General features: G+C 47.2%; 1 protein-coding gene across 1 annotated transcript in view; it reads right to left on the reverse strand.

Annotated features, from left to right (window-relative positions):
* Positions 1-4,818, reverse strand: part of pacsin1a (protein kinase C and casein kinase substrate in neurons 1a) — a 28,083-nt gene extending 23,265 nt beyond the window's left edge. The window contains exon 1 of the mRNA XM_056274296.1: positions 4,762-4,818. Coding sequence (XP_056130271.1) covers positions 4,762-4,818 — 57 coding nt within the window. The remainder of the gene's footprint in view (positions 1-4,761) is intronic.
* Positions 4,819-26,284: the final 21,466 nt, after the last annotated feature.

Consider the following 26,284-nt stretch of genomic DNA (forward strand, 5'->3'; position numbering starts at 1 on the left):
AGAAAGGGGAAAATAGACAAGTGCATAGGCCTGGGGAAAACTTCAATATAATCATTTCTCACTTTTTAATGGTATTGTAATAGGGTGAAATTTAGATCATATCATGCCATGATACAGAGTTTTGTTGTCTAAAATAATGATGATGAGAATCTATTACCCAAACTTTCTCACAAAATTAGATCTGAAACATTAAAACCTCAATATTATGAGGACAAATATATATGAGGAAGTACTACGTAAAAACTAGTTTTGGTTTGACATTATACTTTACATTACCCAACAGTTCAATGTGGTGAACCTCAGCCGGACTCTTTAATATGGTATTTTTAAATTCAAAAATTATATAGAACGCCACATCATAATTGTGATATTTTTCATATCACCTAGCTCTACACACACACACACACACACACACACACACACACACACACACACACACACACACACACACACACACACACACACACACACCATGTCACCCTATACTTGTGGGGACCCCTCATTGACCACATTCATTCCCTAGCCCTTAACCCTAACCTTAACCATCAGAACTAGATGCCGAACCTCAACCCTTACCTTAACCTAATCATAATCCTAATTTTAACCCTAAAACCAAGCCCTAACCCTGAAATAGACCCATTTCCTCATGGGGACCCAAAAAAATGTACCCACGAGAGAGGTGGTTTCAGGTTTTTCTATCCTAATGGGGACCAAATGTCCCTTTTAGGATAAAAAAAAAAACCTGGTACACACACACACAATAGATGATACATACAGAATTCCGTGATGTATGAATATTCTTAGACACGACCTTCATTACACAATTTAAATGCATTACAGTGTTATGGTCATAACCAACAACCCATGATTTATTAGATAAATTATTGGAGCCTGCACATCAAGTGGCTTCCCTCTGTTTTGACAGTTACTGAGTCACACAGACTGTGGAAATAGGAAAACAGAGAACATTTTGCCCCTTTTTGTTGTGAGAACATTTTAATCGCCTGAAAACGTTTCAATGCTTTAAAAAAACCTGCCAGCAAGCCAAAATGTCACCAATGAGGGCTGTTTTGTAAATTTTAAGGTTAGATTTAATCATGCTTAAAGAAGCTAACAGCTTCATGTTAAACAACATATTGAAATTTATTATTAAAGGTGGAATGAGTAGGAGTTTCCTAAAAATCTATGTAAAGACTCATACAAAAATAATCCATTTCAATCATCACTTATGACCCACTAGACATGTGTGGTGGCGTCTGTATCTGCAGAGACTCTATCCTCTGCTTTTATTTTTTTTCTTATTTTGCTGCGTACAGAGAATTTCTGGGTGTTCATCTTTGGGCAGCGGGACTTCATAAAAACATAGCGACATATGCCAGATCGTAATGATGGGAGGTTTGACTCTTTTTATTGACTCGAGTTTGTATCAGTCACTCACTAAAGAGTGTCAGGTTATCGAGCCACTCGAGTCACCGAGTCAGTCCCTCAGAGCCTGGAGAATCCCTCACCGACCCCAGCGTCTATGGAGCATGCACACCAGGAGACTTCCGCTGGTACTGGCCGAGCCGGCTAACTACCAGATTAGTCCTCCTCCGCTAACTTGAATGGGATAAAATTATTTAATTGTGTGGCTTTTCAAGACTTTCCAAATGTTATCAGACCAAAGCTCTGATAGTGAAATGAATCATTTTGCAGGGGTTGTGATGCTCAAAAAATTTTATCCATCATTTCACAGCCGCTCTTTTTCCAATGATTGCTCAACTGTGAGGAGTGCAGCACACGGAAAGTCTAGCACACACACGCTAGAGTTGTAGAGCATCTCGAAAAAGGCAGCGGTTGCAAGCATTTAATTACCTTTGCAGGACGAACGTGAGGTATATTGTGAATACTTCCTATGCCGTCACACAGAGGTTAAAGTTAGCGGGGCAGTGGACTCCAGCAGTAACAAACGAGACTTGTTGACCAAAACACACTGCAGTGTTAAATAACTTTAACTCTGTGGTAAAGAAAATAACTCTTATGCAAAATATTGGTAATAAAAAGTAAATGAAATAATTGCATGGATTTAAAACGATTTTATTCTCATCTCATCTCATCTCACCTCATCTCAACATCAGCCGCTTCTTCAGGGTCGGGTCATGGTGGCAGCAAGTTAAGTAGGGCACTCCAGACACCCTTCTCCCAAGCAACACCCTCCAGCTCCTCCTGGGAGATCCTGAGGCATTCCCAGCCCATATTGGACACGTAGTCCCTCCAGCGAGTTTTGGGTCTACCCCGGGGTCTCCTCCCAGTTGGACATGCCCAGAAAACCTCCAAAGGAAGGTGCCCAGGAGGCATCCTAATCAGATGCTTCAACTGGCTCCTTTCAACGCAAAGGAGCAGCAGCTCTACTCTGAGCTCCCTCCGGATGTCCAAGCTCCTCACCCTAAGGCTTGAGCCCAGACACCCTACAGAGGAAACTCATTTCAGCCGCTTGTATCCGTGATCGCACCCTTTGGGTCACTACCCAAAGCTCATCACCATAGGTCAGATGAAGATTGACTGGTAAATTGAGAGCTTTGCCTACCGGCTCAGCTCCCTCTTTACCACAACAGTCTGGTGTTCACATTACTGCTGATGCTGCACCAATCCGCCTGTCAATCTCCCACTCCATCCTACCCTCACTCGTGAACAAGACCCCGAGATACTTGAACTCCTTCACTTGAGGCAACAACTCATCCCCAACCTGGAGGGAGCAATCCACCAATTTCCGGTAGAGAACCATGGCCTCAAACTTGGAGGCGCTGACTCTCATACCGGTCATTTCACACTCAGCTGCAAACTGCCCCAGTGCATGCTGGAGGTTGCGTTCTGATGAAGCCAACAAAACAACATCATCTGCAAAGAACAGAGATGCAATTTTGAGGTTCCCAAAATGGACACACTCCTCACCTTGGCTGCGCCCTGAGATCCTGTCGAAGAATATCACAAACAGAATTGGAGACAAGGGACAACCTTGGCGGAGTCCAACACCAACTGAAAATGTGTTTGTTTTTATTGTTTTCAATGCCGTTAAAAAAAAGTCTGTCATTCCACTTAAAAGACATGACTGGCAGTCAGTCCCACCTCAGAACAGCATCTATAGCAACATAGTCTGCTAATCAGAAATTACACTGTTGAATTTCATGATTGAACAATCATAATCGAGTAGTAGTAAACTACTTAAAAGGGATAAATTAAATTTCATGGATGGTTACTGTCTGTGGCATGACACTTGTTGGTGAGTGAGTGATTCATCCAGCTCAAGTTCAGCTCTGGGCTGGGAGCGCGAGTAGTGAGTTGAAACAAGTGCCAAGGGGGTGTCCGGGTACCATATCAGTCTATTCCATTGCCTACCAACACGGGGATCACCTGTTCGAATCCCTGTGCTATCTCTGACTTGGTCGGGTGTCCTTACAGACAATTGGCTGTGTCTGCGGGTGGGAAGCCAGATGTGGGTGTATGTGCTGGTCGCTGCACTAGTGCCTCCTCCTCCCATGCGCTACGTCCCCCTGGTGAAACTCCTCACTGTCAGGTGAAAATAGGGCGGCTGGCGACTCCAGATGTATCGGAGGAGGCATGTGGTAGTCTGCAGCTCTCCCTGGATCGGCAGCGGGAGTGGAGCAGTGACTGGGATGGCTCGGAGAGTGGAATGATTGGCCAAGTATAATTGGGGAGAAAAAGGCAGGGGGGGGGCAAAGTGGTTGCTTTTCTGCATAAATTAACTTGATGCATTTCCACAAATACAATTAATATAAGAGTTGCACAATCATGACATGTTGTATCGCCTCGTCTTCGCAGTTCACACTAGCTATAGTAGGAGCTAGTCAGTGAACGAGTTAATAGAGACGAGGAGTTGTCACTCCCGACTCAGTAAAAAGAGTCGCTTGTTTCAAACTATTTGTTCATGACTCGCATATCACTATCAGATCGAGATCGTAAGCATGCATCCAAGAGGAAGCTACGACAATGGCAGACACAGTGTCGAAAAGACGCAAACATAGCGAGGCGAAACGCCAAGCGGACAAAACTCGTTCAAAATGAGAGTGAATCCGGGGTTGGCTTTCACCCGCTGGCGAGCACTGAAGGAGAGGATAGGAATGAAGAGTGACGCCGAGTTGACCTGTACACTGGTTTGTGTTCTGGCAACAGCAGTTAGACGGCGTGCGCTTCTGGCACCGTTGAGCCGGGGCCAACTTTGAACGTTGCGTTTACAAACCGCAACAGAAATCCTACTCATTCTACCTTTAAAGAAAGTACAAAGGAAAACATCTATGGGAGTATCGACTGCATGTCAAAATAGCATTGATTATTATTATGAGAAACTGTCCTGGAGAAGAAATACAACTGTCACTTTGGATGGTGCTCATGCCAGGTCACCACAAGGGCAGAGCCAGTTTGACAGTTTGTTCAGTGCATACAGTGTACTGTGACGTGTAACTCTGACCCACATGTCAGTCAACTTAAAACGCCGCCAAATAAGTCAGTTAAAGAAACCCTACCCCAAATGCGTCGGGAAGCGGCCCACAGTTCATATAAAAATGACAGAAAATACCCAAAAAGTGTGAAACACAAGCAAGTCTGCATGCTGCAATGTCATCCCACCTGACTGATATATAGCAGTGATGAGTGAGAGAGAGAGAGAGAGAGAGAGAGAGAGAGAGAGAGAGAGAGAGAGAGAGAGAGAGAGAGAGAGAGAGAGAGAGAGAGAGAGAGAGAGAGAGAGAGATGGTGTCTCTGTACCTCCCAGAAGCTGTCCATGGTGTCGTCAGCACCTGCACTTTCATCGTAGGAGGACATTTTCTTGGATGTGGTGGAGCACACTAAAGACTAAACGTGTCCTCTGCAGCTGAGCTGGGTTCCTCATGCACTAGAAGAGACAAACAATCAAGTGAGAAATGAAAATAAATAAATAAATGAATGAATGAATGAATGAATGAATGAATGAATGAATGAATGAATAAAAGAAACACTGTGAGGCTGTGAGCAAGCGTAGAGACAAGGCGGCACTGTGAGTGTTAGTGCATGAGTGGATACCGGCCGATAACAAAAGATGGCCGACTTGGCCTCTTCACGGTATTGTGGAATGACAATGTGCCAATTTTTTTCCCCCTGCAACCCGGCACTGGACGGAAACCCTCAACTGAAGGGTTTTTCAGTGAGCAACATCTCTAATAATGAAGTAAAAATAGTCCTCTCCCCTATGCATACTAGGCTGTGCCCCAGAGGAAGAGAAAGGGCATCTTGTGTTCAAGTGTCCTAGAAAAAGAGTAGAAAGACACCACAGGGCGCTCTGACCCTGAATTCTCACACTGGGGAGACCTTCATTCCTTCCATCCTTTACGTCTCGGAGATTGCCTGAGACACTTATTTATGCTGCTGGTGTATGTTTTTGCACAAAATAGACACATACAAAACATACGCAAACACACACACACTTAGACACACACTAGTATCCTTGAAAAGCATACACCGTGTAAACAGGTAATCAGTGTAATTGCAATCCTAAAATAGAAAGGAAGCAAACAAAAAGAGTGATCCACAGTGAAGGTTATACAGCACCAGACTGCTCCATAACAATGTGATTAAACAAGCAATTACTCAGTAAGCCCTTCTGTTATCTACAGAATATAGTGGTTGCTGGAGTTCCTCCAGCATTTAAGACGATTTACATCTATTCCTTCCACGGCTGGTCAATATTCCTGCAACCAAGGTTAAAATAGCATAGAGTGTGAAACACTATGTTGGAAATGAGCTTTATTTTGAACCTAATGCATTTTGTTTGCATGGTGAATGCCTTTGTCTTCCCAGCAAACTCTTAATTGCAATGCAGCAAGGAAGATAATGTGGTATGTTTACCTAGCAACAGTAACTCTCCCTGTACCAACTTTGACTTTGTTGCTATATATATATAATCCAGTTATTCAAGCAAATTCTTTATGAGACAGTACAAGCCTGTTTCATGCCATAAGCAATCATCAGCTGTCAATAAAGTTACACGTGTAACTTTATCATTATATTCATTATCATTAGCAGCTGATGAGTACGCAACGCACGAAACAAGCTTGTACTGCTATGTATTAAAAGTTTTTTTTCCTACATCTTTTTCTTTTTGGGGGGGGGTATTTTTCCCGCTTTTCTCCCCAATTGTACCCAGCCAATTACCCCACGCTTCCGAGCCACCCCAGTCACTGCTCCACCTCCTCTGCTGATCCGAGGAGGGCTGCAGACTACCACATGCCTCCTCTGATACATGTGGAGTCGCCAGCTGCTTCTTTTCACCTGACAGTGAGGTGTTTCGCCAGGGGAACGTAGCACGTGGGAGGATCACGATATTCCCCCCCAGTTCCCCCTCCCCCCTGAACAGGTGCCCTGACCGACCAGAGGAGGCGTTAGTGCAGCGACCAGGACACATACCCACATCCGGCTTCCCACCCGCAGACACAGCCAATTGTGTCTGTAGGGACGCCCGACCAAGCCAGAGGTGACACGGGGATTCGAACTGGCGATCCCTGTATTAGTAGGCAATGGAATAGACTGTTACGCCACCTGGATGCCCTCAAGCCATTATGTGGCAGTGAATATTATCAAAAGAATGATCTGAATGCTGAAAATGTGATTTGTTTTTTTTATCATTATCTTTTTTTAATACAAATGTTAGAGATTGATAGCATATGTTACTTCCCCCTTTTATTAATGGAGAAATTGCTGCGATACTCAGCATGTAGTATGCAAGTTAAGAGACATGTTGGATAGCAGCTAACAGCGATGATCTGCGAGGAAAAGATGAAGGGTGATAGACTCTATCAGGCTATGAGGAGACCCTGCAGTCCCCAGTCTGCTGTGACAAAAGAAGTAATTTGGTCCAATATTAACAACGTCCTGCGTGGTTGCCGCTTGAGAGATCAGCAAATCTGGTGTGGCTAACACGGTGGTACATCCTTCCTCCTTGAAAAGTGTCATGACGAGTGACTCCCTGCTGGGCAAGGCTTAATTTGAACTGACCTGACGTTACATCTCTCGACATACATCAATGCACTTCTGTCACTGTCAAACCAATGGTGGACCTAAAACTCCAAGGCCGGCCTCTGAAGGGACAGAACCTCTTTTTTTCTGCAGGATTACTTACACACACACACACACACACACACACACACACACACACACACACACACACACACACACACACACACACACACACACACACACACACACACACACACACACACACACACCGAGCTGCAGGTTTCCATTATAAGGGATACTCTGTTAAATTTTGTGTGGGGACCATTTTGTACCGTTTCATAGGTGGTGGTTCCAGTCAAGTGGCCGGTCTAATGTGGTCCAGCCAGTGTAGCTGCAAAGCACTGCATGGCCGATTCAGCCAAGCAGTAACTGTAGTGTTTTGTAAAGGGCCTTTGTTCAAGTCACCCCCCCATTACCACAATCTGCAGGGCTCTCTAAACAGTTGCTGCTTTCAAACACTCTGGCACTCGGTGCTAATGTGTGTATGCATCTCTTGTTAGCCCATCCTCTTGCAATGAAAGCGTTTTCACTGTCTGAAAGCTGTGTTTTCTTCTCAAATTTGGGTATTTTTGAAAGATTGATAGCCAAAGCAATGCATCAGGGCTCCCACTCTTTTTAAGAAACACTTTCCCAGGACTTTTGCTTGGATATACAAGACAGACGTTGCTCACATAAGGACATATTATTCAGTATTAAGTATCAGTGGAAGTTTCAACCGTCTCTAAATGGACTGTGTGACTTTCAGCTGGTCACTGAACATACCGCCCAAAACTTTAAGCACTGATGTGCAATTTCAGCAGCTAAAAATATATGATCTCAGCTAAAGATTATGTTAAAGATATGCAATCTCAATTTTATAGCCTTACTTGACAATTTTCCATGACCTAAGTAATATTTCCAGGAAACATTTGATCATTTTCCAGCAGTTTTAAATGACAGGAAAACGAGTCTATAAATCTCCAGGTTTTCCAGGAGGTGTGGGAACCCCTTTATGATCCCATATTACAAATGCGGCATTAACCTTCAGCGTGTGACATACACAACTTGAGGCTTTTCAGCTGTGCTAGGCTCAATAACACTCCTTGACAATCCATCCTCGCACCCGAAGAGATGGATCTCAATGCTCAAATGAATAAAGATTTCTACGCTCCGCTCTTCTCCCCAGTGTTAACTGTCGGATTCAATAATATGCTCTTAATTCAATAGTACATCTCTTAGGTTAAATGACGGTCTCAATGGCTGCAGAGTGATAACATTAGTGTTGTCATTTGCAAGGCCACTTCCTTGAATCACAAACCAAACACTGACATCTTGCTTTTCAGCTCAAGACATTTATGAGTTGGTGATTCAAGATTCACAGAATATACATGTATCTATAAACGATAGCATAGTCACTTCAAGGCCAAATTAATACGTTTCAAAATGGATTTCCAATTTATCTGATATTTTTCTGTGAAATATGAGAGACATAAAGGGTGTCCAGGTAGTGTAGTGGTCTAGTCCGTTGCCTACCAACACGGGGATTGCTGGTTCGAAACCCCGTGTTACCTCCGGCTTTGTCGGGCGTCCCAACAGACACAATTGGCCGTGTCTCGGGTTGGAAGCCGGATGTGGGTATGTGTCCTGGTCGCTGCACTAGTGCCTCCTCTGGTCAGTTGGGGCGCCTGTTCGGGGGGGAGGGGGAACTGGGGGGAATAGCGTGATCCTCCCATGTGCTACGCCCCCCTGGCAAAACTCCTCACTGTGGGGTGAAAAGAAGTGGCTGGCGACTCCACATATATCGGAGGAGGCATGTGGTAGTCTGCAGCCCTCCCCGGATTGGCAGAGGGGGTGGAGCAGTGACCGGGACAGCTCGGAGGAGTGGTGTAGTTGGCCAAGCGCAATTGGGCAGAAAATAAATAAATAAATAATTGACAATATGGATCCATTTCTTAAAATCTCTCATAAAATGAAGTCTGAAATATCTGATGTAATGTCAATGTGAGATTCTATGTGAGCAGAACAAGTTGGCTGATTTACTTGTGCTTTAAATGATTCTGCAGTAGATTGTGTGTAGACGATTCTGGACTCTTTCTTTTTTCCTCCAACTTGAGAAAATTCTATTATACCAGTTATTTTTACAGCTCTAGTATCTTGGCAACACAACTGCTCCCACCAGGTTACGGAGAAGAACAAGTAGATGAAGATGCAGTCTTGCTGTAGTGTGATGGTCTCATTTAAATGTCACCAGATGGGTTTGTCATTCTAGCATTACACATATGACACTAGAGAGATCTTTAATATATATGTACCACCTCTGTATCATAATGAAACCACTCATTATCCCCCTTTTCTGCACAAACAGAATTACTGAGAATGTAGAAATAAAAACGTTTGCACCCATGCAGTTCAACCTCAATTTAAAATTACTCTTTCATTGCACTGTAGACCTCAAATCTCTACTTTGTAGATCAACATATGCACCTCATATTTGACAGATAATAACAGTATACTGTCCCATAGTCATTAGAAAATATACTGTTGTTATTCTTTTAGACCAGCTGATGCATAATTACCCAAAGACAGCTGTGAAAAAAAGACAGCATCCAAAAAATAAGACATGCCAACTGAAGACTGTCAATCTGGGCATGTAAACAAGCAAAATCATTGGTCCTTCTACCTGTCCGTCATCCTAGCCCACCAATTAGCTGCCGCACCCTTGGCTCAAATGACCTGTGACATCACAGCCAGTTAAGCTCCAGAGTCCCAGCTCACTATAAAAGCAACCGGGCCAACAGCTTGGCGGCTTGGGATGGTTTACACAATAAACAGACATTCAAGATGACCCCACCATATTATATTTTCTGTGGAATCAGAGAAAGCTTTGGAAGCGCTCGGATTGACCCGAATAACACCCCAAGATTGGTCCACAGACTTCCTTTAAATCAGATTATTACCAGCTGAACATTTTGTCGGATACTTCTCCAGTATAAGGACATTTGTATGCACATATGGTTCCTGGTGTTGCTTGCCAGGATGTTTGCCAGGATTACAACATGATGGAAATTTCTGTTACTGGGATTTTTTATCATTTATAAAGCTACTACACTAATTATCCAGCATCTAGACTGGTAACTAACACAGTTTATGAATTTCCTCAGACAACGTAGACTTGGTTCTATGTGGGGAAAAAGACGTGTCCAGTCAAGCGCCCCATGAAGGAAGCGTGGGTGGAGTGTTGGGTGATAGTGGGGTGATGACGCTGAAGAGGGGGGGTTATAACACAGTTATTCAGGTCAATCCACTTCAGCGACAGTAAACCCCAGCGGTCAAAGGGGGGGGGGTAAGAGAGAGAGAGAAAGAGAGAGAGAGAGAGCGCACGAGAGGGGGGGCAGGGAGTGGTTATGAGGAGATCAGATCGTCATTTAACACGTAGGATAACCCACGGTCAAGACATTAGCCAATGCTTTGTTTAATGTGGAAAAAAGAATGGTATTTCTCCATAATGGGCGAATGTTTGATCTGATGTGTATGAAAATGACTTGCTCAAAATATTTCATCTTTAGTATAGGCGCAGTGTTGGAGTATGGATTCAAGACAGCATGATAAAAGCACTAATCTGAAATCAGAACACATGATGGATTTGGATTATTTGCATTTTCTATCTGCAAATAATACAAGTGAAACCATAGAACATACATTTGCTTAAGTCCCCAGAATGACACTATGGTATCTCTAGTGTCTTCTTTCCATTTCTTTATTTTTTGCAGGAGGCATATAAAGGAACCATTTCAACAACATGATGTCGGTGTCTTGTCTTGGAAAAATTGAAAGGCAAGTGACTGGTCTGCTAAAACACTTGCTCCCGTCAAAGCAATTTCACTGTTTCATTGAGATATTCTCTTTTGAATTGGTGATTGTTGAGCCATTGCATTGCCTGCATTACACAACTGGGAAATCAGAATACGACAACCAAACAATCTGCACGCTAAAACCAAAACAAAACTAAGACAAAACCATTGCAGCCTTTTAAGAAGTAAAAAAAACATCCCTATATATTCACTTACCCTGGTTGGCTCCATTTTGACAAAAATGAAGGAGAAATTATATCCACAAGCCCTTAAAACTCAACAGTCCTTACTGCTTCGTTCCCCAGATCTGGCTTCTGTTGTGGCTCCCCCGATTTGTAGTGAATGCGGTGTTTTTGTTATTTTATTTTTTGCTGGTTTGACCGCTGTGGTCAAGCTAAACTCGGCGAGGACGTCAAACAGACGTCTAGTGTTTCTCAATGGCCGAGGGATAATCCTGCCACTTTGAATAGCTTAGTGGGGGATGGAGGAAGAGGAGCAAAAGAAGAGCATAGGAGGAGCAAGGTAAAGAGGATTGGGGTGGTTGTGATCAGATAAACCTTTGTGTAGCCTGATAACTCACTGATGTGGACCTGTAATATGTTTTTGGTGTACTGCGTATGTGTTTTTGGTCGGGGGGGGGGGTGAGGAGTGTGATGAGAGGGACTGGGGTTGTGGGGGAAGCATGTGCAGGCCTGCATGCTGCAGACAAGGGGGGAAAAATAACAGACTGATCAAAGAGGGGCTTTAAAGTACCTTTCTGCAAGGCAACTGCATGCAGATATCGAAAGGTACTGGTACTGTTTGCACTGCACAGCTGAAATATGCTCTTGGGACTGTGTCTCAGCTATACAGGGGATCTTCATTCAATAAAGAAAAGAGGCCCCGTGACCCTGTTGAGACAATGCCCCCATGACAGACAGCCTGAAGCTCACCGACTGGTCCTTTAAAGCCGTGAATGAGAACCACAACAAACGTATAAACCTTTTTCAGTAAGAAGATTTAAGACTGCTGTTCTAACTTTATTCCAGCACACGTTACCTCCCTCACTCTCTCCTGACTGATTAGACGACACCGCTTGTATGGGGGAGGGGTGCTCAGAGAGATATACTATATACAGACGGGACAAATGAAAGGAAAAACCAACGTAAGGTGTCTTACTAAGGTGTTGGTCCACCACGAGCCTCCAGAACAGCTTCAGCGCTCTGTGTCATAGATTCTACAATTCTTTGAACTCTACTGGAGGGATGGAGCGCCATTCTTCCAAAAGATATTCCCTCATTTGGTGTTTTGATGATAATGGCGGTGGAGAACGCTGTCTAACATGTCGGTCAGAAATCTCCCACGGGTGTTCAACTGGGTTGAGATCTGGTGACTGTGAAGACCATAGCATATGATTTACATCATTTTCATCCTCATCAAACCATTCAGTGACCCCTTGTGCCCTGTGGATGGGGGCATTGTCATCCTGGAAGAGACCACTCCCATCAAGATAGAAATATTTCATCATACTATAAAGGTGATTACTCAGAATAACTTTGTATTGATTTGCAGGGACCCTTCCTGGGGACAAGTGGGGGACAAGTGGACCCAAACCATGCCAGGAAAATGCCCCCCACAGTATAACAGAGCCCCCGGACCCCCTCACTGTAGGGGTCAAGCATTCAGGTTCTTCCTTTGAGTTGTCACCCATCTGTATAAAATGTAATAAAACCAAAATTTTTATTTTGCTGGATTCAAATGACTGAAAGACAGTAGCCTACTGTCTGCTATTGTGCTGCTAAAAACGTTTCAGACAGGAATTTTGAAATAGACTATAGGTTACAGTAACATCAGTAGGGGTTGCCTGAAGTACATTTTTAAAAGCAGTACAGTGAGGCCTAAAAATGAAAGTAAGCCAATGCCACTTGAGGCTGTCTGCTGATCTCAGAGGTGGATTTTCAGAGCGGAGGTGGCACCATTCAGTTTCATGGGAGTAAGCCAAAAAAAAATAATTTAACATTAGAGTTCCTGAATTACCTTGGATTTAAATTGCTTTCTTTTTTTTTCAATTTCCCATGTTTGAAAGATCCAACATGATCACTTTAAGCAAACTGTTTGATCACTACAACTGTGTTGTAACAGCAATAGTATAGGAATGATTCCATCTGATGACTTTTGATCAGTATGAGCAGGTCTCGCTGTATGTATGTATGTATGTATGACTACAAGGTGTCATTGATAGGAAACTAACAAATTTGATAAGCATGATCAAGGGTGACATGACTATTGTATGATTATCTTTTTTTTTTATCCCTCAATAGGGTGGTGACATGCAACCAGGAGCCTGTTTGCATCCCAACCCGAAAATCCTTTGCGGGCTGTTTTTTGGAGATACAACATGTTCATGATGAAAGTAGTCTTTGGCTGCTGTTTGGTAAGCAGACCATAAAATCCTCTTCGAATGACTGGTTGGGAGAGAGGACACACAAGGAGAGAGACAGAGAGAGGTCTGTTGAGGAGATATGAGGCAAAGAGGAGCAAAGCGGGAAACACTGGGAGGAGAGAGAGACAGAGAGATAGAGAGGTGATAGAAGATTGAAATAGAGACAAGGTGAGATGGGGACCATCACAACAGATGAGAAGGAGGTGGATGGAGACTGGGAGGAAAAGCTGGTACAGGTGCAGAGAGGTCAGGGTGCCACTGGGAGCCAGTCAGACAGCCGGAATGTTAGCATTAGCATTAGTGAAATAATGAGAGAACCACACAGGGTCAAAATGGCAGCAAAACAGATCAGGACAGAGACGTGATTCATACCATGATAAGACTCGGAATAAGCCGGCTGTCAAATGTTACCAGGAGCAGGGGACAGAGCTGCCTTGCGGAGACTTCACACACACACACACACACACACACACACACACACACAAATATATAACAGACAAGGCTGTTGTTAAGCCAGCCATGTGACTGATGCATTGGCAGGGTCAGGACAGATTGGTCGAGGGTGGGATTGGACCATTACACAGATTATACAAGAGCGAGGTGAACAGATAGGTGAAGGAGTGTCATCTGATGACCACTTTCTGTCCCATATTCCTAGTTGCTGAGCACGCACGCGCACGCGCACGCGCACACACACACACACACACACACACACACACACAAATTCATCCCTCAGATAAGCATGTTGACTGGGGAATTATGACAACTGGGTATGGTGAATTGAGTGGCATTCCAGTGGCATTGTGATTGATAGAGTGAGCATCTGGTTTTCTGGATGGCTGGGGATGTTTGTGGCTAGGTCAGTATTGTCCTTGTCGAAGCGGGCTTAGAAACGATTTAGCTCATCTGGCAGGAAGGCAACATGGACAATGGGACTGCTACTGGAGTTTTTGTAGCCTGTGATAGACTGAGTGCCTTGCCACATTCGCCGGGGATCAAAATTATTGTGAAAGTGGTCTTCTGTTCGTAGGGAATAGTTATGTTTGGCTGTTCTGATGCCCTTTTTGAGGTTGGACCTGGCTGCGCTGTAGGCCTTGCCGTTACCCGACTTGAATGCTGCATTCCGGGCTTTCAGCAGCTGCTGGACCTCACTAGTCATCCAGGTTTCTGGTTTGGAAAGGTGCGGACTGATTTTTTGTTGTGACACTCTCAGTGCAAAAGTTAATGTAGGATAGCACAGCAGATGTCTGTTCATTGACATCTATATGGGAGCCATGGGTAGCTGAATGTGGAAAAAATACTCCAGTCTGTGTTGTCAAAACAGCCCTGAAGTTCAGAGACTGAACCTTCTGGCCAGACAGTGATTGTCTTTACTGCTGGCTTGATCCGTTTTATGAGGGGTTTGTAGGCTGGGACCAGGAACAGGCAGAGGTGGTCAGACTGCCCCAGGTGGGGGCAGGGAGTCACTAAATATGAGTCCATTATGTTTGTATAGAGATGGTCCAGGGTGTTTTGTCCCCTAGTGGGGCAGGAGACATGTTGATGGAATTTGGGCAATACAGCCCTAAGGTTAGCCTGATTAAAATCACCACCTATGATAAAGGCATTGTCCGGGTGTTTGGTCTGTTGTCTGCTGATGGCCCATTGTAGCTGCTTAAGTGCTACCTTAGCATTAGCATGTGGGGGGAATGGTGGCTATCACAGCATTGTAAAATGGTGACAGATGTACTCTTAGCCCCCCCGAGTACATCAGAAGAGTGGCATCCAGTGGCATAATGAGCACAGTTTTGTGCAGTGGCATAATGACCAAAAACAACGATCGGTTTAATATGCAAATTGCCGTGACCATTAGCTAGAGTTACAATGACCATGTGTACTATTCACAGAGGATTGGGGAATGGTTGCAATCACAGCATTGTAAAATGGCGAGATGCACTCTTAGCCCCCCCCTCCCCCTCCCCCGGTTCGGGGATGGTCGTTCCCTCTTTACATAGATGGCCTCTTTGACTCCCCGTTCAAACCAGCGTTCCTCCCCATCAAGGATGTGCACATGCTCATCCTTGAAAGAGTGGCCACTGGTCTGTAGATGGGTGTAGACTGTGGAGTCCTGGCCTGACGCGTTAGTTCTTCTGATGTACTCGGGGGGGCCCAAGAGTGCATCTGTCACCATTTTACAATGCTGTGACTGCAACCATTCCCCAATCCTCTGTGAATAGTACACATGGCCATTGTAACTCTAGTTAATGGTCACGGCAATTTGCATATGAGTGAAGTGTCTCAAACCATGGTAAATATGACAGCTTGTATTATGTAACTGGACTCCATGATCCAAATGGATAAAATAGTGATTCATAACTGAAAATTTGCAGATTTCAGTTTTTAAAATGCAATAAGGAAGATTCTCTCAGGCAAACCCCACCTCCTGCTCCTTCTGTTGCAAAGTATTATTGAACCCATCCTCCTGTACTGTGCCACCTGCTATTTCACCATGCTCACCCTCACCAGTAGAAACAAGCTCCTGAAAAATCCCTAACATATCTTCTAAAATAATTGGTCTCCCCACTCCCAACCCACCAGCCCTAAGTCACACTGCCACCAATTGCAGAGAGAGTGCTGGCCATAACACAGGACTCCTGCCACCCTCTCACCCCCACCCCACTTCCCCCTCCTCCCCTCTGGCCACAGATAGATGACCACTGTGCAAGAAAACATGCTTTGTGAGGAGTTTTGTGCTATCACTGCCTTAAAAAGCCTTGGCATACCAACAGACTTGTGTTAGTGTGGCGTTCTTGTTTGTTCATACCCTGTTTTGAGTGTTACTTGTGTCCAGACTGATAAAGCAAATTTCCTTTAACGAGGACAATAAAGAATGAATCTGAATCTGGGGGCATCCGGATGGTGTGGCGGTCTATTCCGTTGCCTACCAACATGGGGATCGCCGTTCGAATTCCTGTTACCTCCGGCTTGGTCAGACGTCCCTACAGACACAACTGGCCGTTTCTGCAGGTGGGAAGCCAGATGTGGGTATGTGTTCTGGTCGCTGCACTAGCGCCTCCTCTGGTCGGTTGGGGTGCCTGTTCGGGGGAGGGGGGGTATAGTGTGATCCACCCACACGCTACATCTCCCTGGCAAAACTCCTCACTGTCAGGTGAAAAGAAGCAGCTGGCGACACCATATGTATCGGAGGAGGCATGTAGTAGTCTGCAACCCTCCCCGGATCGGCAGAGGGGGTGGAGCAGTGACTGGGACGGCTCGGAAGAGTGGGGTAATCGGCCAAGTATAATTGGGGGGAAAAATAATCCCCCCCCAAAAAAAGAATGAATCTGAATCTGAAGATGGCACTATAAAGAGAGAGAGACAGCGAAGGGTGTGTTGAAGGAAGCAGAGCGAGGAGGGGGGACGGGTTCTCGTGTTGTATCCATCAGCTGAACGTGTAGAGCCGTGAGCCCTCTGTGCTGCTTGCTGGGGCGTGGGATGGGAGAGTCGAATGTGAACTGACATGCCCATCCAGATGGGGAGTTTGCCGTGGTGGCTGAAAAATAGACTTTCTCACCTTCTCTCTCTGTATCAGGTGAGCCGCCGGCCCCAACCAACAGAGGGCAACCCTTCAAGATGCCTGTGTTGGCAACCAAAATTTGTTTTATTCACACTTATGTTGAGGTTTACTCGAAAGACAGGCACAAAACAAAGAAAAAGATATGAATATTCATGAATCACCCATTCATATAGCAAAAAGTTGACATGGACATTGGGCTGGGCAATTATTCAATATTGTCATTTTTCATCTTTCATTGGTATTGTATCGGGATGACATTTGGATATTGTCATATTGTGATAAACAATTTTGTTGTCTAAATTAACGACAACGATAGTCTTGTCTTTTGTATACCATGATACAGCCTAATTTAGATAAATAATTTGTTTGACTTTTTGTGCAGTGATTGGCAGCAGGTTTCAGATGATTAGGCTAATTGCCTGTTTAAGTGCTGCATTTATGATTTCTATATAAAACCTAGATGAAGGCTCTGGGCCAAAATGACAGTCTATTAAATATCATTACATCAAAAATGGCTGTTCGATTTTCTTTTCTTCTAATGAGAACCTATTACCTAAATTTTTTCCTAAGATTAAATATTTGTGAGAGTATTATTTGAAAACCAGTTTTTGTTTGTTATACTTTACATCACCAATCAGTTCAATGTCATGAACCTCATTTGGATTCTTTAACATGGTATTTTTTGCATATGTAAGCAGATATCCTGACTATATATTGATATTGTATAAATTCCTTATGATCGCCGTGATAACGTTATTTTCCATATCGTCCAGAGTTAACTTATTTTCGTTATTTTGAAACGTTAAATTACTGCAGCTTTAGATCTGTTTCGTTGTATATAGTATGCCATGTACAGCACAGTTCATACATCTTTATGAGTCAAACACACACCTCAATCTAAATAAAACCACAGCGATAAATATCCTACCTAAACCGCCGGCTTTCCTCTGGCCTTCTTTGAAGACATGCCATCGATCAAGTCGTCAAAGTACAACTCCCGGACGACTTCCGATTCAATGGCCACACCAGTGACGGCATCCTTGTCATTAGTTCAGTTTTAAATCCTGGACATTTGCAAAAAAGGACCATTCTCCCTGGCAGTTGCTGACAGGAAGTGTCAGATACAGTCTTAACGCAATGTATACGTCAGGAAATGTTGATTTGTAATCCACAATCGAGCAGCGTTTCCAGACGTGTTTTGCTTTTTGAGTTTAAGTTTTGCCGACCGGCTGAAGGCGCGTTTCTCCATGGTGACCGCGAAATTGACATTTGACCCATTGCTTACCTACCTCATTACGACATAGTAACGTGATTTAATCGGCTAATTTACAAAACATTTAAACAATTTCATAATCATACCACATTTTCAAAATCACCTTTACGCCAATATTTTGAAAAATAAAAAAAATACTTTAGTCTCTCTCTCTCTCTCTCTCTCTCTCTCTCTCTCTCTCTCTCTCTCTCTCTCTCTCTCTCTCTCTCTCTCTCTCTCTCTCTCTGTGGCACAACGCCCATTGGCTCCGGGGCCCTGAGCACGTGCCCACTCTGCCCATGTGGTAATCCGTCTACGGACTAACAACAGACAATCTCTAAATGTGAGTTTGTAATGCATTTCAAATCAGTGAATATTTGAAACGAGAAGGTCAGTTAAATGTATTACCACTGGGAAAAGATAGACTTGTATTTTTTTTCTTTACTGTTTTTACACTGAGCTGAAACAGAAGCAAAAAGCTTATTTGAAGTCAATCTCGGTAAACTGGGCCAAAATTAACATGGTTAAAATGGGGTTTCAAACGATGTCAAAAACAAATGATGTTATACTTTACATTTCCAAACAGTTCATTGTGATGATCCACTTGGTTTCTAAGATCATGCCTTTTTTTACACATGTAAGGAGATTTTATGATATATATCGATATCGTATAGGGTTACCTTTGATTATCATGGTGGCCAAATATTTTCTATATCACCCAGCACTACACGGAGATTATATTAACAGGAACCGAACATGAGGTGGCTTATCTGAATGCACAGCAGCAGTATGTGTCGTGGTGTGGTGGACACGTATTGGGGACAGAATTCAACCCAGGAACTAAGGGTTAAGTCATGGTTGCCCTGGCAGGTTAACGCAGGGTTAAGTTATGGTTGTCCAGCCAGTTTTCTGGTTATTCTTGCCACCTCCGCTCAGTCGAGCTGTGGGTTTTGTTTGTCTCTCTGATTTACCGTGGATTAAAGAAAGTTGCCTACACGGCTAAAGTGTGAACCTACGGTCTTCTCCGTTCCTTCGGCTCTACACTGGTGACCCCGACGTCGGTTTTCGGATAAGTTTTCTGAAACCACACACATTATGGCTACGAACGCCGTTGCAATTAAACTGCCGGAGTTTTGGGAGTCTTCCGCGGCTACATGGTTCGCGCAGGCTGAGGCACAGTTCGCGCTCAGAGACATAACAGCAGACGAGACCAGGTACTACTACGTATTGGCAGCGCTGGGGTGCGCTACGGCTTCCAGGATAAGCGGTTTCATAACCAACCCACCGGCCGATGGTAAATACGCCGCACTTAAACATCTCCTCCTTGAAACTTTTGAACTGTCTGCAACGGAGAGAGCACGTCGCCTCTTCGCAATTCAGGGCTTGGGAGATGGCAAACCATCGGAGCTAATGAGCAGGATGTTAAACCTACTGGGTCAAGAAAAGCCATGTTTCCTGTTTATGGAGCTGTTTCTGCGCAACATGCCGCCCCACGTCCAGACTGCGCTCGCTAACTCCACCATCACTGATCCCCGTGAGCTGGCAAAGGAGGCTGACCGATTCTTCGTCGCTACACAACGTTCCTCCCATGACGGGGTGGTGGCTCCTACCTTCACTGGCCCCCCGCCGACATCGCGGGCGTGGCCCGACGGTGGCGCCACAGCATCAGACCGCTACAAGCCCTCTGGACTCTGTATGTACCACGCTCGATTTGGTGCGAAAGCTAAACGGTGCCGTTCCCCCTGCAACTACAGGCCGACGGGAAACGAGAGGGCCAACACTCAGTAGTGGCCATGAGTGTTGGCGATACGAGCAGGCTACTCTTCATCCTCGACACCATCTCCGGTCGGCGATTTCTTTGTGACACGGGCGCACAGAGAAGCGTGCTCCCTGCTACTGACGTCGACATCATGGGCGGGGAGCGGGGCCCCCAGTTGGCGACGGCTGACGGCAGCCCTATCCACACCTACGGCGTGCGGTCTGTAGAACTGTGTTTTGGTGGACAACGTTTCACGTGGGAGTTCGTCATGGCCAATGTAACGCTTCCCCTCCTCGGAGCTGATTTTTTGTGCGCTTACGGTTTACTAGTGGACATTCAGAACAGCCGTCTGGTCGATGCCTTAACCTTCTCCTCCTTCGCATGTACGCGGAGGGAAGCGGCCTATGCAGGTCTAGCCAACTCTCTCTCAGAGGCAGACAAGTTCAACCGCCTCCTCGCTGAGTTCCCTGACCTCACCCAGCCTACCTTCTCTGCACCCACCGCTAAGCATGGGGTGGAGCATCACATTGCTACGAAGGGGCCCCCGGTCTACGCCAGAGCCAGGCGTCTCGACCCCGCCAAACTCGCCATTGCCAAGTCTGAGTTCGAGCACCTGGAACGCATGGGGATCATCCGCCGCTCTGACAGCCCGTGGGCGTCCCCACTCCACATCGTCGCTAAGCCTGATGGAGGTTGGCGCCCATGCGGGGACTACCGCCGACTAAATGACGCCACCACGCCTGACCACTATCCTGTCCCGCATATCCAGGACTTTTCTGCAAACCTGTCTGGCAAATGCGTCTTCTCAAAAGTCGACCTGGTCCGTGGTTATCATCAAGTTCCCGTGCACCCCTCAGACATCCCCAAGACAGCGGTGACAACCCCATTCGGCCTATTTGAATTCCTACGAATGCCATTTGGACTCAAAAACGCGGCCCAGTCCTTTCAGCGGCTGATGGATTCAGTGCTCCGTGGCCTTCCTTTCATCTTCGTCTATTTGGACGACATACTCATCGCCAGCGCCTCCGAGGAAGAACACCTGTCCCATCTTCATGCCCTCTTCACACGCCTCAGCCAGCATGGGCTGATCGTCAACCCGGCGAAGTGCCGGTTCGGGCTGACAGCCATGGATTTCCTCGGGCACCGCATCACTGGGGACGGGGCAGTCCCCCTGCCCTCAAAGGTGGAAGCGGTGGCGGCCTTTCCGCGCCCCCAAACAGCTCGTGCGCTCAGGGAGTTCATCGGGATGGTGACATTCTACCACCGCTTCATTCCTCGAGCCGCCTTTATCATCCGGCCACTGTACGAGGCGCTGAAAGGCATGTCCCCCAACCAGGCGGTCGACTGGACAGCAGAGCGGGACCGTGCGTTCACCGAGAATAAAGCTGCGCTCTCCCAGGCTACCCTGCTAGCGCATCCTTCACCTACAGCGCCTATTTCCATAACCACGGATGCATCGGACTATGCTGTTGGTGCGGTTCACGAACAGTGGGTGGGGGGGGCTTGGCAGCCTTTGGCCTTTTTCAGTCGCCAGCTTACACCCCGAGAGCGCAAGTATAGTACTTTTGACAGGGAACTCCTCGGTCTCTGGCTCGCCGTCCGGCATTTCCGTTTCCTGCTAGAGGGCCGCGAGTTTACTGCGTACGTGGACCACAAGCCCCTCACGTTTGCCATGTCCAAGACGGCCGAGCCATGGTCCGCTCGCCAGCAGCGACAACTCTCCTACATTTCGGAATTCACTACCGACATCCAGCACGTCGCTGGTAAGTCTAACCAGGTAGCTGACTGCCTGTCTAGGGCAGTGATTGGAGCGGTCCACCTAGGCCTTGACTATGCACAGATGGCTGCTGACCAGGCCACGGACCCGAGCATCCTCCGTCTCCGGGCCTCCGACACGGGGCTCCGCCTGCAGGACGTTCCTTTCAGCGACACAGGTGTCACCCTCCTGTGTGACGTCTCCACAGGACAGCCCAGGCCCATCGTCCCGCACAGCTGGAGACGCCCCGTATTTGAAGCTGTGCACGGCCTCTCTCATCCAGGCGGTAAGCCATCCGTGCGCCTGACCTCTGCTAAGTTTGTGTGGGAGGGACTTAAGAGAGACGTGAAAGCGTGGGCCGACTCGTGTGTTGCCTGTCAGCGGGCTAAGATACACCGCCACATTAAGGCGCCCCTGGAACGCTTCGCAGTGCCGGAGAGACGATTTGACCATGTCCACGTCGACCTGGTTGGTCCCCTACCCCCCTCCCGTGGGTTCACCTACCTCTTCACTGTGGTGGACAGGACTACGCGCTGGCCTGAAGCTGTTCCCCTGGCATCCACGACGTCTGCTGATGTGGCCCGGGCTTTTATTGGGTCGTGGGTCTCACGTTTCGGTACGCCTTCCGACCTTTCATCTGACCGTGGGCCACAGTTTACCTCAGAGCTATGGAATGCTGTGGGTGAGGCTCTGGGCGTCAAGCTTCATCGCACTACCGCCTACCACCCTCAGGCGAACGGCCTATGTGAGCGCTTCCACCGGTCCATGAAGGCTGCACTTCGGGCTACTCTCAAGGACTGCAACTGGGTTGACAAGCTCCCATGGGTCATGCTGGGCCTGCGGACCGCCCCGAAGGAAGACCTACAAGCCTCCTCTGCGGAGCTGGTGTACGGCACGCCGCTGCGAGTCCCAGGCGATTTCATGCCCAATGCAACGCGTCCCTGGTCAGCTGTGGACCAACGAGCCTCCTTGCTGGACGGGGTCAGAGCTTTCACACCCGTCCCTACCGCCCAACACGGCGCTCCGGTGTCCCAGGTGCCCCCAGGTCTGCAGTCAGCGGACTACGTGTTCATCCGTCACGACGCACACCGCCCCCCTCTGCAACCCCCTTATGACGGCCCCTTCCGCGTCCTGGAACGGGGAACTAAGCACCTGGTGGTGGATTTTGGGGGCACGGCCGAGCATGTTTCAGTGGACCGAGTTAAACCCGCACACCTGGACTTGACGCAGCCGTTGGAGTTAGCCCAACCTCCTCGTCGCGGTCGTCCCCCGGCTCCGCCTCCTCCCCCCGTGGAGGCCCGAGCTGCCTCTTCTGCTCCTCAGGCCGACCTCCACAGGCCCGCGTCAATGCCTCCCAGAGACACTCCGGCCCCTGTTATCCGGAGCCGCCGCGGACGGCCTGTCGTCCACCCGCGCCTGCCTGACTTCGATTACTAGGGCGAATTCTGGGGGGGCTCATGTGGTGGACACGTATTGGGGACAGAATTCAACCCAGGAGCTAAGGGTTAAGTCATGGTTGCCCTGGCAGGTTAACGCAGGGTTAAGTTATGGTTGTCCAGCCAGTTTTCTGGTTATTCTTGCCACCTCCGCTCAGTCGAGCTGTGGGTTTTGTTTGTCTCTCTGATTTACCGTGGATTAAAGAAAGTTGCCTACACGGCTAAAGTGTGAACCTACGGTCTTCTCCGTTCCTTCGGCTCTACAGTGGGATGCTTCCCTATCTGTGACTGAGGAGAAGGCTGACGCGGTACACAAACGGGTGTAGGCGGGACTGTGTATATATGCCAGCAAGCATGAACGTTGCCGAGATCAAACCCCTACCTCTCATCCACTATTATAACCTGCAGTATTTCCCTCAGAGGGCCTAAATGGCTCCCTCATCATCCTCGTCACGCAACGTCTGCCTTTCAAAAACCCGACTGCTGATGAAAATACGTGTCTATTTTCATTCACATTTCTCAACATTTAAAGCAACATCGTGCATTTTTTTCCCTTTTAACTTATTGAACGAGACGTGATCACCAAAATTTTGCTGCAGTATCTACCACCAACATGACATTGCTGAAGAAAAAGGGAAAAAAAATCTCCAATCCCGGGTTCATTTTTATCATGCCTCATAGCGAGCGTCATCATTTCCTGTGCACGAATAAAGGCTCACGTCTCGTTCGCTGATATTTTGTCCGTACCGCCCATGTTTGTCTTATAGACCATTTGAGGTGATAGCAGTGGTCTTAATTCGTTGTGTACACTCACGCCGTTGCTTTTAAAGGGATAGAAAATGTAACGTCAGTGCATGCATGGTTTGGTATAGCTTGTCATTTTGAGAACCTGTAAGAAAAATAAATGTCAGGCGTGTTTGACCGTTTATGAGAATGTTGTGAGTATTTTTGTACGTCTGTTGTAATCACACTAGGGGGCGCCGTGCAGTCTGCACGAAGAGCGATGTGTGACGTCACATAAACTCAATGCCGAGAAACTCCACTGGTGTCACTCTTGAATGTGGAAAAGACAAAACGCGACAAAATTAACTTCCACAGATAATATGGTGGAAAATGACTGGGTGGGCGACTATGAATTAGACTGACGGTGTTCTTCAATGCAGGAAAATGGCGGGAAAAAATTCTTGATGCAATGCACTGCCATCCCACTATTTCAAGTTACTCGCCGTGAGCTGAGCTGACGTGATGTCACTGCATTTACACAAGCTAAATAGTTTCAATAGCTGCTGGTCTATTCCATTGGCTACCGACACGGGTGTTATGTATGCACACATCGACACTGCTGCATTTGATTTGGTGCTGTTCTATTGTGCTGGGATCGATTGGTGATGCCTGCGGGCTCTGGGTTGTTTGATCGGGTCTGCCTTTGATGCTGTGTCAGTCTAAATAAAGAATGCCACGGAGAGGTTGTGTCGAGCGACTGCGCTGTGTCCTGACGTGATTTCTAAACTTAATATTGGCGACGAGGATGGCTGATATCTCCCTCCCACCACCTGCCCCCTTCCTGGCATTACCTGGCGAGCCTCCGGTACCATGGACTCGCTGGCTACATAGTTTTGAAAATTACATCATCGCCTCAGGGCTCGACGACGTGAGCCAGGCTAGGAAGACGGCTCTGTTGATACACTGCTTGGGAGCAGAGGGTCATCGTGTGCTCGGGTCTCTGGGGAACGTCACAAGCTTTGCCGAAGCTGTGGGACTTATGAGCACCCATTTCGCTGCTCCACAGAGTGCCCTCCTTCGGCGATTTATATTCCGTCAGCGACACCAACTGCCTGGTGAGTCTGTGCAGCAGTACGTAGCTAATTTGCGAGGGCTAGCTAGCTCATGCAAGTTTGGCGCGCTTCAGGACGAGATGGTTCGCGACCAGCTAATCGAACACACCAACAACGCAAAGGTGCGTGAGACTCTCCTGCTGGAAAAAGACGGTCTGCTGCTGTCCACAGCAATTACCATCGCACTACAGGTTGAGGTAGCAGCTGAGTGTGCTGCTATGCTAAATACACAGCAAGTGGCCACCTCCAGTCAAGCTGCCAACGACTCCTCCCTCTACTCACGGCTGCCCCTCGGGACGCAACCCAGCCAGAGCGAGGCGGGCGCCGACTCCACTGGGGACGTCTTGCAACTGCAACGACGACGTTCTCGGCCCCGCCCTCAACAGTCCTGTGGTAACTGTGGATCTCGGTCTCATGTTTCAAGGGCTCAGAACTGCCCTGCCCGTGGCCAGACATGCCGTAGCTGCGGTAAGCACAATCACTTTGCCAACGTCTGTCGATCTTCCCCGGCTGGGTCAGAGGGCCATACCCCCCAGTCTTCAACCGCCGTCATTCACAAGGTGAGCTCTGGGCCAGTGTCATTCAAATCATGCACAGTCAACATTAATGATGTGTGCATCCCCCTGCTGTTGGACACCGGTGCAAGTGTGTCTCTCCTGAATGTTGATACCTACAGTCAATTTTTCGGTTCACTGCCACTGTCCGCACCCTCAGCTGTCCTCTGTGGGTATGGTGACTCCAAAATCGATCTGGTTGGCTCTCTCCAACTGACTGTCCGCTATGGAACCAAGCTGGTGCCTAATGCAGTTTTTCATGTGGCACGCCGTGGGGCCAACCTGATGGGCCTGGACCTGTTCTCCGCTCTGGGGTTCTCCCTCTTAGACACAAGGGGGGCAGCAATCCTGACTGTCGCCACACCTTGGCAGCAGAAGTGGCCATCGCTGTTTATGGGGCTGGGCTGCCTCTCCGCCTTCACCCATCAACCTCTCCTCAACCCTGCTGTGAAATCTGTCATCCAACCACTGCGCCGCATCCCGTTGGCTCTCCGTGATGGGGTCTCCGCCGAGCTGCAACAACTGCTGGAAGCTGGCATCATTGAACCGGTGGACGCGTCACCTTGGGTCTCAAACCTCGTGGTGGCTAAGAAGAAGTCGGGGGGCCTGCGTGTCTGCGTCGATCTACGTGCAGTAAATAAGGCAGTGGTCCCTGATAAGTATCCACTGCCCAACTCAGAAGAACTCACTGCTCAGTTCTATGGCTCTGAGGTGTTCTCCAAGCTCGACCTCAGACAGGGGTACTTACAGGTGCCCCTCCACCCCAGCAGCCGAAACCTCACAGCCTTTGTGACACATGCAGGAGTGTTTCGCTACACCAGGATGCCTTTCGGTCTCAGC

Source organism: Lampris incognitus, chromosome 2 (assembly GCF_029633865.1).
Source record: "Lampris incognitus isolate fLamInc1 chromosome 2, fLamInc1.hap2, whole genome shotgun sequence".
Classification (NCBI taxonomy): domain Eukaryota; kingdom Metazoa; phylum Chordata; class Actinopteri; order Lampriformes; family Lampridae; genus Lampris; species Lampris incognitus.